Source organism: Lycium barbarum, chromosome 3 (genome assembly GCF_019175385.1).
Source record: "Lycium barbarum isolate Lr01 chromosome 3, ASM1917538v2, whole genome shotgun sequence".
Lineage (NCBI taxonomy): Eukaryota > Viridiplantae > Streptophyta > Magnoliopsida > Solanales > Solanaceae > Lycium > Lycium barbarum.
Genome location: NC_083339.1, coordinates 136616655 through 136633445, shown reverse-complemented (window position 1 = coordinate 136633445; position 16791 = coordinate 136616655). Strand labels below are relative to the sequence as shown.

The following is a 16791-nucleotide window of genomic DNA, read 5'->3' as shown; positions in this document are numbered from 1 at the left end:
AGCTGTGTCTGTTTCATTGGGTCAAGGCATTTGGCTACTAATTTGTGTAAAATATGACTCGAGAAAAGAACTGATATTGATTTGTTTGTTCTTGATTTCCGTCTTTAATTCTTAAAGTGTTTGTACAGAAAATTTTGAAATGTTAATCTTCAAAACTCTCTTGTAGCTAGGCCTGTCAACCGGTTCCAACCGGAACCGGACCGGGAACCGGTTAGGAAACCGGCCGGTTCCGGTTCCAAAACCGGAACCGGCCGGTTCCGGTTCCAAAACCGGAACCGTCTAACCGGTTCCGGTTTAACCGGTTCCAGTTAACCAGTTTTAAAGTCCAAATCGGAACCGGTCCGGTTTGGATTGGTTAAAATATATTTTTTTTTGTTTTTTGTATTATATATATATATTATAGTATTTATTTGTATATTGTAGGTATATTTACATATGTTATACAACTTTATAATTAAAGTTTAAATATTTACTGACTAACAGCCTAACAGCAAATCAACAATACAGAATAGTGCTTTTCGTACATACTTATATATATGTACTATATACTCTATATACTTATATATATGTATAACTTAATATATATACTTATATATATACTTATATATATGTACTATATACTATATATAGGTATAGCTTAATATCTATATATAGGTATAACTTAATATATATATATACTATATATACATATCTACTATATATACAATATATACTTAATATATATACTATATATATTTATATAATATATATACTTATATACTATATATACTTATATATGTGTATAACTTAATATATATATAGTATATATACTAAATATACTTATATATATGTACTATATACTATATATACTTACTTATATACTATATACACTTACTTATACTTATATACTATATATACTATATATACTTGTATATATATGTACTATATACTATATATACTTACTTATATACTATATATACTTATATACTATATATACTTATATATGTGTATAACTTAATATATATAGTATATATACTTATATTCCTAACTTAATAAAAGTAAAAATATGAACACAAGTAAATATAAGAAAGCTCAATGAGCCATATATTTTATTCATTCTTGGATAATATTTATTTGCAAGTTGTATTTTTTTTTAACTTCCAAATAATACATGAGTTATACAAAAATAGTAGAATAATAAAATCACCAATTTTGAACCATTTCGTTAATTTCCCCCACATCATATTCGGTCATGGAAATATCTTCAAAGTCTTCCATTTGGTCCGGTCCACTAGCTATCAAATCTTCAATTTCTTCCTCTTCGCCTTGCTCCGCTTCTGAGTTTTGGTTGCGTCGCTCCGATCTAATCCAATCTCGAATGCACACTAGTACTTGCAAGCTAAAGCCGGATAATGAATGTCTATGGTCTCCAATTTGTTGTCTTCCTTGGCTAAATGCGCTCTCCGAAGTCACGGTTGATACTTGAACCGTAAGGATATCTCGAGTCATTCTTGAAAGTACCGGATAGCTTGCCTTGTACTTCTTCCACCATGCTAAGACGTCCAAGTCATCCTTGATATCCACATTTGGCTGCATCAAATAAAAGTTAAATTCATCAAAGTTTGCAGTAGAAGAAGAAGTTGGTTGTGAATGTAAAACTTTTAAACCCGACAAGCCCTTTTTGCTACTCTGAGAAGTAGTAGGGCGTGAAGCAACGGGTGTAGCACGTTCTTCCAAACTAGAATAATGAGTAAAAACTTTTCTAAACTCATCATCAATAGCGAGATCGGCTTCAGCTAAAGATGGTTGAACTCCCTCTTCAATTTCTAAAAATGTATAAATTTGACTAACCAAATTTTTAGTATAAGACACTTTTAAACAAGGATTTAAAAGGGAACCCAATATAAATAAAGTTGGGATGGGAAAAAAATACTTCTTAAATTTGATTATCATTTCAAAAATAGCCACTTGATAATCGGGTTTATATTTATACTCTTGTAAAACTCTAGCTATTTCCGCTAAGTAGGCTAAAATTTCGGTTACCGTGGGATAGAATTGTCTAGAAAAAGCAAGAGTTGCATTATAAAAAATTTCTAAGAGTTCAATACATTCTTTAACATCTTCCCAATGCCTAAAAGTTAACCAATCCTCACTATCAATATTATACTTGTTGTGAACTTGTTGTATGGGAATCCTATACTCATATGCTTGTTGTAGCATAATGTAAGTGTAGTTCCACCTAGTCTCAATTTCTACTTGAATTTTTCTAGGTCTAAGGTTATTTTCCACACAAGCATTCTTAAAATCTCTAATTCTTCCCCTATTAGCATTACAAAAAAGAAACGCAACAGCATTTCTAACTTTTTGAACAGAATCATCAAAATGCATAAGACCATCTTTAACAATTAAATTTAAAATGTGACAACTACATCTTACATGAAAAATATTTCTTAGAGGAGGGTTTATTTCTCTTTTTAAAAGACAAATTGCCTTTGTATTATTAGAAGCATTATCTAAAGCAATACAAAGTGTTTTTCTATAAATGTTAAAAAATCTCATTATAGTAGACATTGAATCGGCTAAAAATTTTCCATCGTGACGACCTTTTCCTTCGTCGTATAAAAAAGCTATAATTCTTTTTTGCATAACCCAGTTGTCATCAACCCAATGACATGTAATAGCAAAAAAATCTAAATGGTTAATACTAAGACCCAAATCAGTGGTAAGACAAACATTACAATTTAAAGAATTAAATACATGGCGCAAATAAAATCTATATTTTTTAAACAAATCTATAACATCGGCTCTACAAGTACTTCTAGGAATACCCTCAAATAACGGGTTATAACAACGTTGAATGTAAGTAACAAACCCCAAACCCGAGGGAAAGGAAAATGGTAAACAATCATAAGCTACCATTTTAGCTATTTCTACGCGTTCTTTTTTCTTGTCATACTTAAAATTTCTACCGGTTCGTGGGTCTATCGTCATTTGAATCCCCCCCACATTTGAACCCGTTTGCTCTCCCCAAACATCCATATGTTTGGTTCTCATATGAGCATTTAGTGTATCCGTTCCACCATCCTTACCAGTTCCTTGCTTAAAACTAAATACTTGTCCACATAGGGTACATGTAACTGATTGGTTTTCCCTATCCTTAGTCATAAATTTCCAAACTTTAGTTGTTGGCTTACGAGTTCTAGGCGGTTTGTCTTGTGTATGTGATTGTGCAGGACCTGTATCTCCTATGGGATTTTCGGGGGGTTGTGTTTCATCATCATCATCATCTAAGTCTTCATTAAAAGTGTCGGTAAAATGTTGTTACATTGCCTCATGACCTAAAAGTGGATTATTTCCACCAACATCAATACATAAATTAGGTGTTTCTTCGACAAATGTTTCCTCATTAAGCGCACCCCTAACAGTACGACTACTACTACCGGCACCACGTCTTAATCTCTTTGACATTATTAAATAGAAATAATTTAAATCACAATCAAATAAATTACAACAAATTAAATTTGCTAGAATTAAATTGCGTAAATTAAATTTCGAAAAATAAATTGCTAGAATTAATTGCGTAAATTAAATTTCGAAAAATAAATTGCTAGAATTAAATTGCGAAAATTAAAGATAGAGTTGGAACGAAGATACCAAATTGCCGGATTAATTTCCAACAAAGCGAAGGCGGCTAGAATTGCAAATCCACCAAAGCTACTTCGGATTGTTGCAAAATCACCAACTCCACCAACAATATTATAATTGCAAAATTAATAATTGAAAGTTGAAACTATAATAAGACTTTGTGACTAATTATTGTAAAGTAACTATAATTGAGAGATTGAGATTTGAGAGAAAGATGAAGAAGAGTGAATTGAAATGAAAATGAAGAAGGGTTTATATAGGGGTGGGGGAGGGGTTAAAGTGTTAAAAAAAAAAATTGGGGGCCAAAAATTAAGAAAATGACCGTTTGGCAACGGCCATTTTTCCAAATGGACCGTTGCCAACGGTCCATTACCGAGGCCCAACGGCTCTTTCCTTTTTTTTTTTTTTTTTTTTAATTTTAACCGGTTCCGGTTAAAAAAAATTTGGAACCGGACCGGTAAACTAATATCCGGTTAACCGGTTCCGATTCCGGTTCCGGTTTAACCGGTCCGGTTACCGGTTAAAACCGGTTACAATGAACCGGTTGACACCTTTACTTGTAGCTGGTAAATGCTTCTGGTGTCCCTTCTAGCCTTATGAAAACTCGTATATGTAGTGGTAGAGTAGCCTTATGAAAACTCGTATATGTAGTCGGGGGTGGATCCACACCATTAGGTGTGGGTTCGCGGAAACTCACAACTTTTATTCGAACCTTGTATTTATAATGTGAAACCCTTCAAATATATAAGAAATTTGAGCGGAGAACCCAGTAACAAGAGACACTGCTAGCTGAGAACCCACAAACTTCAAATCCTAAATCCGCTTCTGTATGCAGTGGTAGAGTAAAATAGTTTTATGTGGATGAACTCCTTCTATTGATTTGATTGATCCATTTGAATTACCAACCAATCACAATCACATTGATCTGGTGACAAACTTCGATTTGATTGGCCAAAACATATACGCACTTTGCATAATTCTATTGACCATTTGATTTCACTTGCCATGCCACTTCTCTTAGCAGGTGACATTATCTTATTGACTCATTCATTTGACTTTGACTTGCCATGTGACATGAGCATGGAGTTTAAGATAGCCATTTGGACTTTGGGCTAGTAAATGAGCTCATTTATTGGAATTCATTTTTTTGCCCGGATTGTCCTTCTTTTGGAGTAGTCTTTAATTTTTACCCCTCAAGTTGCTGGTTTTTAATTTTTATCCTTCGCCTAAAAAGGTAAAAATACCCTGAGGATTTGGGTTTGAACCAAAGCTCAATAAAAAAAAAAATCGCAAGGCAAGGCTTTTGACGGCAGACTTTTAGTTATGCCTTAAGACAAAGTTTGCCGCATCCAGCAGACTTTTAGTAATGCCTTAAGACATAACTAAAAGTTTGTCTTACAAGGCAAAGTCTGCCCTCTCTGACATAGGTTCTATGTCATTTCACCCGAAAAGGCATAGGTTTATTGCGAAATTATTATTATTTTTTACTTTGCTGGGTTTCGGACCCTGAACCTCGCAGTATTTTCGGTCACATCTGTAAGCGAAGGACAAAAATTAAAGACCAGCAAATTGAGGGACAAAATGGACTAGCCTGAATAAAATTAAACTTTATTTAACACCATATAGAATTAAATACTTGGTTCTGATGTGAACTTTAACTTCATAAAATTCATATGTTTTCGCAAAGAAAACTAATGTTCTGTAAATTAACTAAATGGGAATTGCTATTACATGGGAAAATGCACCCCTCACCCCACCCGCTCTTTCTTCATCATTCTTCTTTTGCTGTCCAAAGGGAATGTTTTTTTCTCTCATCAAAGAGATGTAAGGATAATATAAGGATCTAATAAATTTTATTGGCAAATAAGGTACTACATATGCGATGCTGTAGAAAGATCTGCAGCATTTTTATTTAGTGTACATACTACTTAAAGCTTATTCTTGAAAAAAAAAAAAAAGATCTAATAAACCTTATTGGCAAATAAGGTAGTACATTTGCTATGCTGTAGAAAGATCTGCAACCTTTTTATTTAGTGTAGATGCTACTTACTGTAAAGCTTATGTTGGAAAAGACAGACCAACGAACTTCTGGACTAAAGACCCAATGTAAAGTTTGCCTTTATATTCATGAACTTCAGTTATCCCAGTAGGACTCTTAAATAAATCTGTGAAATCACGCGTTTCCACGACTTCTCCGAACTGATTTATCCTTTGTCCTATCGACGATATGGGCGGAATCAGTTGTTTATTGATGCTGACAATAGCCACCCAAAAGTCTCCTGATGCAGTCATCTTTATGTTATCTGGATTTCCGTCAACGTTTATGAAAACATCAGATGAATTTGCTTTTGCACCTTTGAGCCAAAACCTTCGAATTCTTCGACCAATAAGTTCTGTGATTAATAAATATGATTTATCTTTGCTGAGTGCCACCCCTGCTGACCCTGATAGTCCATTTAGCAATAATGTGACCTTTTTTGTTCTTATATCATACTTATATAATCTCCCTGATGTATCTCCGCTGAGAGCAGATAGAAGCCTGCTGAAAAACAGTTAGTTACTCTTCTTTCCTTAATCATCCTAAATGTAATATTGGCCATAAAAAAATATTTCAGAATAAGTTTGCTAACACTGAACTGCAGTATTTGTAAATGTTGGCTTGTCCATCAGTATTTAAACTTTGTTAACTTCAGTATTTGAAGTACTAGTGAATTATTGAAAATTTTGTTTGAAAAATATTTGAAGTGAAATTATTGGAACAAATCTCAAGCAATTTTTCTAAGTGAAATTGTTGGTTCGAACAAAGTCTCACATTGGTAGCTAGAAAAAAAAGAATAAGGTGTTGCAATGTAGGGATATTCTTAAGGGGAAAAAACGTTGACGCCCCCTGAAAATAAAATAATTGCCCGCCCATACCCCCCCTTACTTTCATGCCTTCAAACCTAGCTATTTGCCCAAAATGCCCCCAAAATTATGATACCAACATGGTATATAAATATACTAGATGGTATCATGTTCATTTATTCAAAGGACACACTTTTTAAAAAAAAAAAATCTCTATGATACCATCACCTTATATACATATACTGTGATGGTATCATGAATGACTGCTTCAGTCCTTCAATGAGACACTCCTAAATCCTCCGTAATACCATCATGGTATATAAACATACTGAGATGGTATCATGGAGGACTGCTTTATTCCTCCTCTTAGTCCTCCATGATTCGCAGGGCAGAGTTTCTTAGCAAAGTTAGGCATATTCAGCCATAAGTTAGGTCTTTAGGCAGAGTTTTACAAAATTCCAACTGAGTGAAAAAAAAAAAGTTGCCTTAATGCAAACCTTGACCTTAAGGTAGAGTCTTGCTTTATGCGTGAAAGCAAAACTCTGCGTCAACTAGAATATGCAGTCAAACTCTACCTAATCTTTGCCTGAAGGTGCAAAATTCTGCTTTACGAATTCAAACTCCACCTTGCGATTTTAAAAAAAAAAATTGACTGAGCGGGGGTTCGAACCCGGAACCAAGGGATTTTAGCGAAAGCCAAAAATTAAGGACCACTAATTTGAGGGCCAAAAGTTAAAGACCACCCCGGAATAAGGACAATCGTGCAAATTGCCCCACTAGGTTAAGAGTGTATTTGAATTGTTTTAGCCAAACAACAATCACGTCCAAACAAAAGTCAGCTTTCAAATACTCAACCTACTTATTATTTAACTTCAACCAAATAATATCTACACGTCTTGCCGCGAGAAAAGTTTTAGCGCGACGAACCTAGTTTTGAATATGGCTCCTGAATCTACGAAATAAACGATTCCCTTTTCCTGGTCGATGTCTAATGCGTCGAGAAAGCCAAAAGGCTTGCCGTCAAAGCCAGTAACAAGTTGGGTAGCTTGTCCTCCGCTTGGTTTAACCACCAAGAGGCCATAATATGCATCAGTTATATAGAGGTCACCAGTTTTGAAGTAAAATCCAAGGCCATAAGGTCTTCCACATGTTCGTTGTGATAAAGGGTCGTTCGTGCCATCACATCTTGCCTTGATCCTAAAGATGCATAATATATGACAAATATTATCAGTCAACGAGAAAAGAAGGGCAAGGGAAAAAATCTCTTAAGTTTAGAATTGGAATTTAATTACCTATTTGGTGATGTAATAGCAAATTCAGTGAAGCCAATATTTGGACCTTGATATTTGAGTACTCTGCCATCTCCAACACCAGTGTAAGGTCCGTCACCTTTTGCGTCGAAAGCAGTAGAGTCAGGGCCAAAGGTTCGAAATGGAAGTTCGAGTCGTGAAAATTTGCAATGAACAAGCTGGTATGGTGAGACATTTACCAATATCCAAATCTGGAGAAGGAATATGGTTTTTGTAATCGAGACCATTTTCATGTTTTTGGTGTACAAATAAAATAATCAGCTGTTGATATTTATACTAGCAATTCCCTACCACCCCTAGATCTTGTAGACATGATAGGTAGGTGGATTTTGGGCGAATTAAACTATGGGCAAGTTACACATTTAACTGATCGTTAAAAGGTAATTATATTTGCTAGCCAAATATATAAAAAATATACACTATTTTGTGTCAAAATGTATATCAACTTTGCATTATTTTTTATGATTATAAAAAGATAATTAATGATTTTGTATCTAAAACGGCTAAAAAAAGCCGACTTTAAATAACAATATATGTGACTATTAAAAAAAAATAAAAAATAGAGCTCCTCTCTGAAGTTTGACTTTAGGCCCCCAATCTTATTGAGACGACCCTCCTTCAAATATTTGATTGTGAGGAACTTGTGAAGTTGATATCTTTTTAACCTGTTCAGCTCAAAATTGAAATTGGTCTGTTTTTAACCTATTTAGCTCAAAATTTGACCATTTAATCTTGAGTCAAACTCATTTTGGGCACCCATCTAATACGTCAAACTTAAGGCAATTGAGCATCTTATATAAACTTAGGCTACTTTGACATCACTAGAACGAGGTTCTCTTATTTAATAGAAGAACCGTCCTTTAATAGAAGCACCAACATGGAAATATGCAATACACAAGGAACCCACGTTGAAAATAATGATCACGCCTAAACTTTCAACAAATGAAAATATGTAGTACTAGTATTTTAGTAAAGTCAAATTCAATTTTAATTAGACATGAAGGTATGTAGAGAAGAAAGAAGGTGAAACTTACGAAAAGATTATTTGTGTTGAGGAATAAAGATTAAAGACAACACAAACTAGGGGAAAAAATGCAAGACCCGAAATCTTATTTCCCTCTTTAATGGCCCTCATGCAAACCAAATTCGGATTATTGGGCTGCCCTACGCAAGGCAAAATCACGCATTTGAAGAATTACTTACTTTTTTTCGGAATTTTTTTTTTTTAAATTAGTGTTTGGCCATGAAAATTCCAAATACAACTTCAAGTTGTATTTGGAATTTGAAAAACAAGATAAACTTGTTTTTCATTTTTTCCACAATCAAAACCTTGTTGAAAAAGTACATTTCATCAAAAAAAAAAAAAAAACTATTTACAAAAACTATGATCAAACACAACTCCACCTCCAACTCTAAAATTCCAAAAAAAGTGAAAAAGTTTTTGATTTCTATGGCCAAATGCCTACTTAGAAACTCCATCCGACAGATATCCTAGACTAAATTTAGGACAATGTCATGAATTCCCAAAATTGGTTATTTTTTGCATAAAGTAATTTGATAATAACAAAATACTAACCTCTCTGTCCAATTTAAGTATCTTACTTTTCTTTTTTATATATCCCAAAAAGAGTGTTTATTTCTATATTTAGTAAGATTGACAATTTAAATATCCTACCTGATAAGTTTATAATTATAAGATTCGAAAAACCTTTTAATTCATTATACATATCTTTAATTTGGGATCACAAGATGTAAAAATCTCATTTTATTTTTTAAATTCCGTAACGAAAGACAGTTTTGGATTCTTCTTCTCTCATCAATCAATCTTCTCGTGCTACCTTGTCCTTTCCACCCAATTGCGACTAAAAGTTGTATTTTTTTAATCAAAAGACTCGACCCGCCATATTTGATTTTTCAACTATAATATTCCTCAATCGAAACTTCCAAGACACATCTCAAACATAATCATGTCTTTTCCTACAAATCAACACTCTTTACACCCTCAGCAATTCAAACATTTTTTCTTCAATTCATTCTAAACAACAAACAAAAAAGAAAAGTTCATTTCAGCTGATTTGAAAATGGAAAACCTGTATCAAGCCGCTGTTTCAGTTGATTGGGATAAAGAATCTTTCCCAGAGTATCAAGATTTGATTTTTCTCATCTTTTTCGCTCTCTTCTTCCCCGTCGTTCGAGTCATACTCGACAAATTTGTTTTCGAGGTAAGCAAAACCCTTATCTTTTTTTGGAAATCTGAGATTGATTTGGATCCGGGCTTATATTTTTTTACCATGATGCTAGGCGTTGGCTAAGCGTATGATCTTTGGAGCGAACGCGATTGTAAATATCAATGGTCGTATAGAAAGAAAGAAGATCAACAAATTCAAAGAGTCAGCATGGAAATTCATATATTTTCTATCTGCTGAGTTACTTGCACTTTCTGTGACTATTAATGAGCCTTGGTTTACAGATAGTCGATATTTTTGGGCCGGACCTGGAGATCTGGTTTGGCCTGATCTGAAAATGAAGTAAGGTTCTTGGCACTTTTTAAGATATAATTTGTTTATATTTGAATCAGGAAGATAGTGTTTATAACCTGGTTTATTCAATTATGGCAGATTAAAGCTGAAATTATTGTACATGTATGCTGGAGGGTTCTACTTATACTCCATATTTGCAACGCTTTATTGGGAAACAAGACGCTCTGATTTTGCTGCTCAAATTGTTCATCACTTAACAACAGTAACACTCATCGTATTGTCTTACATATTCGGGTAAAACTAAGAGAAGATGGAATTCTTTTCCAACAGAAATGTGGTAGTGTTAGTTTTGAACCATTCTGTTTTGCAGGTTTGGGCGTGTTGGATCAGTGGTTTTAGCTATTCATGACGGAAGTGATGTACTTATGGAAATTGCGAAGATATCAAAATACAGTGGCTTCGATATGATTGCTGATATTTTCTTCTGTCTTTTCGCGTTGGCTTTTACATTACTTCGTATAATCTGCTATCCCTTCTGGGTAATCCGTAGCACTTGGTGAGTTCCTATCAACTGCAATCACCATTAATCACAGTACTAAATTAATTTCTTAGAAATAAAGGAGTAAAGCACTGCCTAGATAAATCAAGATTTCATTATTTCTTTCTCAACTGTGTGCAGCTACGAACTTTTTTTCATAGTGGATGTGCAGAAGGAACGGACTACTGGAATCATACTTTACGTTGTGTTCAATGCAATGCTGATATGCTTGCTGGTTCTTCACATTATTTGGTTTAGACTCATAGTACGGATGCTTGTGAACCAAATTCTATCGGGCCACGTTACTGATGACGTTCGAGAAGGTAAAAGAACCCTACTTCATTTGATCATATATACTTCCAGCATGACAGCAAGCTTGTGATCTAACACTGCATTTTTTATGGTTTGCAGATTCTGAATCAGATGATGAGCACGAAGACTGATCCTTCAGTAGCTAAGATTAAAAGCATGATTATGTCGAGGCTGAGGGTCGAAGCATTCTAATATTTTGTATTTCTTGTAGAGGCAGCATCAATTTATGTTGATGAACAATTAAACATAGTTGACTATAGCTAAATTCTTTATTCCTGGCTCCGTTCATGAGTATTTGCCTGTGTGCATAAAACAAGTTTCACTGTTGATCTTGTGTCTATCTGAGTAGCTCTTTGGATAAACTATCAATTAATTCGCATCAATTGTTTCACCTCTAAGCCTAAACAGATAAAATTCACTGCATTTTCAGCTACTCAGCCAAAAATACGAGGGACATCTGAAATTTAAGAAGACAATTATACAGGAATTTTGCTCCCCGGATATAAATGAGCATGTTGAACATTAATGCTGCTAAATTTCCTTGAACAAAGCCATTGAAAACAAATATTAAGTATTAACGTCATTAAGCAGGAATAGGTTTTTGAGATGTAAACGGAGTTTTGCTCAATCATGATAAAAGTGTACAGTTACTAGTTCTCGAAATAAGCTTCTAGAAAAATAAGCACCATAAGGGGTGTTGTTTGGTACGGAGGAAAAATATTTTCCTCGTACGAAACACACCCAAGAGTGCTGCTTTAGTTAACAAAAGAGTGGATGATTCACCTTGGACTAAAATATTTTCCTCGTACGAAACACACCCAAGAGTGCTGCTTTAGTTAACAAAAGAGTGGATGATTCACCTTGGACTAACTAAAAATAATACAGTAATTGTAAAGAAAGAACATATGGCCGCCAAAGCTTCTTGCCACAAATATAATCTAACCAAAAGCAACTCACATTTCAACAGGGAAAAGTCAATAATGAATAGTAACTCTGCGGTATATTATGTAATAAGCTAAATGATGCTATAAGATGATTCACCCATAAACTAACCCAACAAATCGTGGCCTATTTTTTCAATGGGAGAACTTTGAGATCAATTTGTCAACATGAATTATGATATCATCTATGCGAGGTCGAACTGTTCCCTGAGGCTGAAGCATCCATGTCACGAATTGGTGAAGGGCTTCTGGATATGGAGGTTTAGGCCCAGCTGGCCACTTTATCTGTGCATTTACAATAGCCAACTGCAGACTTCCACCAGATTCCCCAAGTGCATATTCAAAGGGAGATAATCCATACCTGCAATAGAGACGACGAAAATATTTGGTTACTTCTTATTGATATACACCACATGGAAACCACTTTCATGGTCAAAAGATATCTCCATCCTTTGCAATGCCAAAGATAGGAGACAGCAAAAGATAAAATAAAATAAGACGTGTTAAGAGTCCCACATATCCATGGGTAATTGGTCTCCATATATGGACTTGGACAATCCTTACCCTATGAGATAGCTTTTGGGGTTGAGTTAGGCCAAAGATCCATTCTTTACGACATGAAAACAGAATGAACTATTAAAAACTTGGTCTCTAACATGATAAAGTAGTCTCATTGGAAAAAGCAGGGAGCTCTATTTGCAGTGTAAGACCAACCCCTTTTACTTGAGCAAAACTTGCTATTTTACTATCTGGTTTTCCCATCAATCTATACTTTGGAAATATCAGCTCCAATTAAGGGCAATTTGCACAAGACTGCAGAATAGCACAAGCACCAAAATACTAATACTATGTGCATGAGCAGCCAGTGCAAGAAATAGGATAGTTGAGCCAAATCTTGGACAACAACTATCAGCTGTGTACTGGACAAAGGATTTTACTTTCTCTTACACAGGAAGACAACTATCAGCTGTGTACTAGACAAAGGATTTTACTTTCTCTTGCACAGGAAGCTTCAAGTATTAGAAAGAGTTGAGAGTATTCTTACATTATTGCATATAATGTACAACCTAATGACCAGATATCAGTTCTTTCGTCAATATCACACTGGCTCGGGCAATCCCATAATTCAGGAGCTCGAAAGGGTGCGGAAACGTGCTCAGCTGCCCATTCCTGTAAAAGCAATAGCATTGATGAAAACGTTCTGTCAGATATGTTCAAAAGAAGGACTCTATTAGAAGTTTATAGGCATATAGCAGGAAGTATGTATACATCTGAAAAAAATTACCTGCAGCTGCAAGGCCTCTGAACGAGAGCAGATTTGCCTTCTCGCAGGACGTGTACTTCCAAAATCCATTAATACTGCAAGAGGTGGCTGTCCTTTTCTATGAGTTAAAAGGACATTACCGGGTTTGACATCATTATGTGCATAAGGAGGGTCAAAGGTATGCATATGCTGGAGTCCTGCACAAAGCTGCATAACGTTGTTTCTTAAAATACATTTCTAGGCTCGAGAGTTGATTATATCCTCCCACTATATTCTCTCAAAAATCCATGAAACAGCATATTTGCAAAAATACTGGTCCTTATTCACCTGACGAAATATTTGAAGAACATCCGAAGTGGAAAAGAATTCCTTCTTAGCTTTCATGGCTGTGGCATTATCTAGTAGTGTCCCATCCAAATGAACCGGAAACAACAAGTAAGCTTCATGCTTCCAGGATTGATCTGGTCCGGCCTATCCAACAGAGTAAGATATTTAGATAGAATATAAAGGGAATCGAACATGTAGTAGAGAAAATGGTCCAAGGAAGACAGAAATCGGCAGGCATATAGTTTGCAGTACAGCTATATAAGCCTATAACACAATTATAACTTGCCTTTTTATAAATGACAACTGAGAATTGCTCAATAAGCAGAGTGTGTTAGAAGAGCAATACCTCACCACCTTATGTGTCCCCCTCCCCCCCCCCCCCCCCCCCCCCCCCAAACACACACAAAAACAACCCAAACACCAAAAAGGACAAAGGAAGAAAAGGGAAAAGAAGAAGGGTTGGGTTTCTCAAGAAGAAAAGTAATACAGAGAAAACTTGCTTTCTAATCCACATGATCATTCAAGCTCTGTTATAGTATTTAAAATTCGACCATCGTTTAAAGAACAGTGAGCACTGTCTTTTAAGAAAGGATTCAGCTCCTTGGAAAACATCTAAGAGTTCCTGAAAGGCAAAGGATAAGATAACTTATCATGGATGATACTGCAGTCTAAATTTAATTTTCCACCACCTAGTTGTGCAAAGCCTTCTTGTTCACACAAAGCATAGACTTGAACATCACTCATCAGTGATTACTAACAAAAGAGATCAGAACTCAAGGTGCCTGCAGTAATTACCTTGACTGCAATGATAGCATGATCAAGGAGAGGAAGCAGATTAGGATGAGTAAATAGAGATGAAACACGGATCTCCTCTTTCACCAACTCCAACTGTTCACTATTCTGAATAAGAACCTTCTTCACGGCATAAGTTCCATCATCTGTCCATAAAGAGAGAGATTTCAATATTTCCTTACAGATTAAAAGACTATGAATGCAATTATTTTACACAGGTTCAAAGGCAGCTTATTCTTTGCACTTCCTTTTCCAAAGAGAGATTTCATGAATCACTTCAGACTGGGCCAATAACTACCAAAGACTGACCTACTGACTGGCAAAAAGAATTGAAGCACCACTTTCAGTGAAAAAATCATTAACAACGGAAAGAAAGCCAATCAGAGACCCAAAAAAAGGAATAGCAAACCCAAAAGCTCCTAATGTTCATTCCCGATACTAAAAAACATGTAATAGAGTTCAGTTCTCTTGGTATGTTACTTTTTCTCCAAATGAAGAAGTTAGGGGTTGGGAGGAATATTTTACAAACCTACAGCGAGTTTAGGCCAGGTCATTGCAGAACTATACAAGTGCTACAGGACTACAATACGCCTCTAGTAAATAGAGAATTTGAGCAATCTTTGCCAAAGCACTTGTAACATGAGTGATCACAAAGATCCAAAATTTGAAGATGATCACCATACATATACATATAATGATACTTCGATCCAGGAAAAATAAAAAAAAGAAAAGCGCGGAGTGCAAGTCAATTAAGAGCAAACACCCCAAACCCCAGCAGCTCCTTACAATTCTCCGATAACCAAGTTGAACCATTCGAACACTTAGAAAGAAGCAAATTGTGGAGTGCATATTACACCAACCTCTAATAAATAAAGAATTTAAGTAATCAGTGAACCATCAAAGACACAATTTTGAAGATGATAACCATATATGTACATATACATATGATCCAAGAAAAATAAAAATTGAAAGTCCTTTGTTTTTTTTTTTTTTTTTTTTGGGGGGGGGGGGGGGGGGGGGGGGGATGGGAGGTAGAGTGCACAGCAATTAAGAGCAAACACCCCCAACCCCAGCAGCTCCTCGCAATTTTGCTGATAACCAAGTGGAACCAACAAATCGCATAAAATTGGAGAGAAGGAACAAAACCCATTATGCACAAAGCTGAGCCAATTGTCAGACCACAAGTACAAATATTAAAAATTAAGCGTTAAGGTGAAATTATGAATTTAACTATAAATAGAGTTGAGAGAGTGTGTGTACCAGATATGTGAGAAGAGTCCTTGAATTTCTTGGAGATGCCAGGGTTAGAAGGGTCAGATATGACTTCTTTGACGAGGAAAACGTAAGCGAAACCACCCTCTCCAAGCTGCCTGACGATTTTGAAGCGATTATCATTGATCCAAACATCACCACCACCATTAACGGCGTCGTATAGAGCATTCAACCCCGAAAACGAGCAACCCATCTTTTGATCAAATTGTCAGCTCCTTGTACTGTTCAGTCTTAGATCTCACACACTCTCCCTCTCTTAAAACCCCCTTTTTTTTTTAAATAATCTGGTTTGATATATTTACGTTTTCTTCTCTCTTGGAAGTTGGATCTGCCACATGTGTGCCTATCGATTGAGTTCTAATTACTTTACTTCCCTAGTTGACTTGTAAAGGGTGCACTCCCAATCCTATTGACGTTATAATTTATACTGTGTTTTATCTGTTTTCTCCTTGCTACTTGCTACTTGCACTGCCGGTGGGCTTTGGTCGAGGGTAAAGATGTCAATATGAAGGTCTAGCCATGGTGAAATCCGTAACACTGTACAATACTCTCCCGAATAACTGAGTTTTTGAGACATTTTCTTTGGTTCAAAGTAAGTGAATTTTTCTAAGTCCAAGTTGTTGATTAAATTTTTCAGTGTTTTTCTTCTTTTAATAGTTTTTTTAAATCACAACATTCACTATTTCAATTAATTAGATTTCTTAATAGTTGTGCCACCTCCCAAAAATTCAATTGTTTTGGAGCTGAGGAAGTAGTAATTTTTGAATTAGGAAAGCTGCATGCATCATCTTTGGTAGTGCCAAAAAAATATGGAAAGGGAAAATGTAGATTTTTTATATTTATGTACATATATAAGTTTTGAATACATTTAACAAATGCAAAAGGTTAGCTCGAGTGGCGTAGGATGTTCAAAATTTACTCTACCGTCCAGGGTCCAATTCCTAAAGACAACATTATTTTTTACGAAAAAGGGCCAAATATACCCCTGTACTATTAGAAAAGGATCATATATACCCTTTGTTATACTTTGGGGTCAAATATACCGCTACTGTTATACTTTGGGGCTAAATATACCCTTGTTGTTATA

General features: G+C 35.2%; 3 protein-coding genes across 3 annotated transcripts; 1 reads left to right on the top strand and 2 right to left on the bottom strand.

The window, feature by feature from the left end:
• Positions 1–5460: 5460 nt before the first annotated feature.
• On the bottom strand, positions 5461–8034 carry LOC132634263 (protein STRICTOSIDINE SYNTHASE-LIKE 12-like). The gene is made up of 3 exons (XM_060350539.1): positions 7761–8034; positions 7396–7665; positions 5461–6163 (listed from the first exon to the last, which is right to left on the bottom strand). Exons 1-3 carry the CDS (start codon positions 8009–8011, stop codon positions 5683–5685), a joined length of 1002 nt encoding a protein of 333 aa, XP_060206522.1. The 5' UTR covers positions 8012–8034; the 3' UTR covers positions 5461–5682.
• Positions 8035–9684: 1650 nt separating this feature from the next.
• LOC132632811 (alternaria stem canker resistance protein 1) lies at positions 9685–11437 on the top strand. Its single transcript, XM_060348901.1, has 6 exons — positions 9685–10000; positions 10080–10306; positions 10397–10552; positions 10629–10814; positions 10938–11119; positions 11208–11437. Exons 1-6 carry the CDS (start codon positions 9860–9862, stop codon positions 11237–11239), a joined length of 924 nt encoding a protein of 307 aa, XP_060204884.1. The 5' UTR covers positions 9685–9859; the 3' UTR covers positions 11240–11437.
• Positions 11438–12042: 605 nt separating this feature from the next.
• On the bottom strand, positions 12043–16114 carry LOC132632810 (uncharacterized). The gene is made up of 6 exons (XM_060348900.1): positions 15693–16114; positions 14436–14578; positions 13641–13784; positions 13335–13520; positions 13095–13219; positions 12043–12410 (listed from the first exon to the last, which is right to left on the bottom strand). The coding sequence occupies exons 1-6, from the start codon at positions 15895–15897 to the stop codon at positions 12185–12187; spliced, it is 1029 nt and encodes a 342-aa protein (XP_060204883.1). The 5' UTR covers positions 15898–16114; the 3' UTR covers positions 12043–12184.
• Positions 16115–16791: the final 677 nt, after the last annotated feature.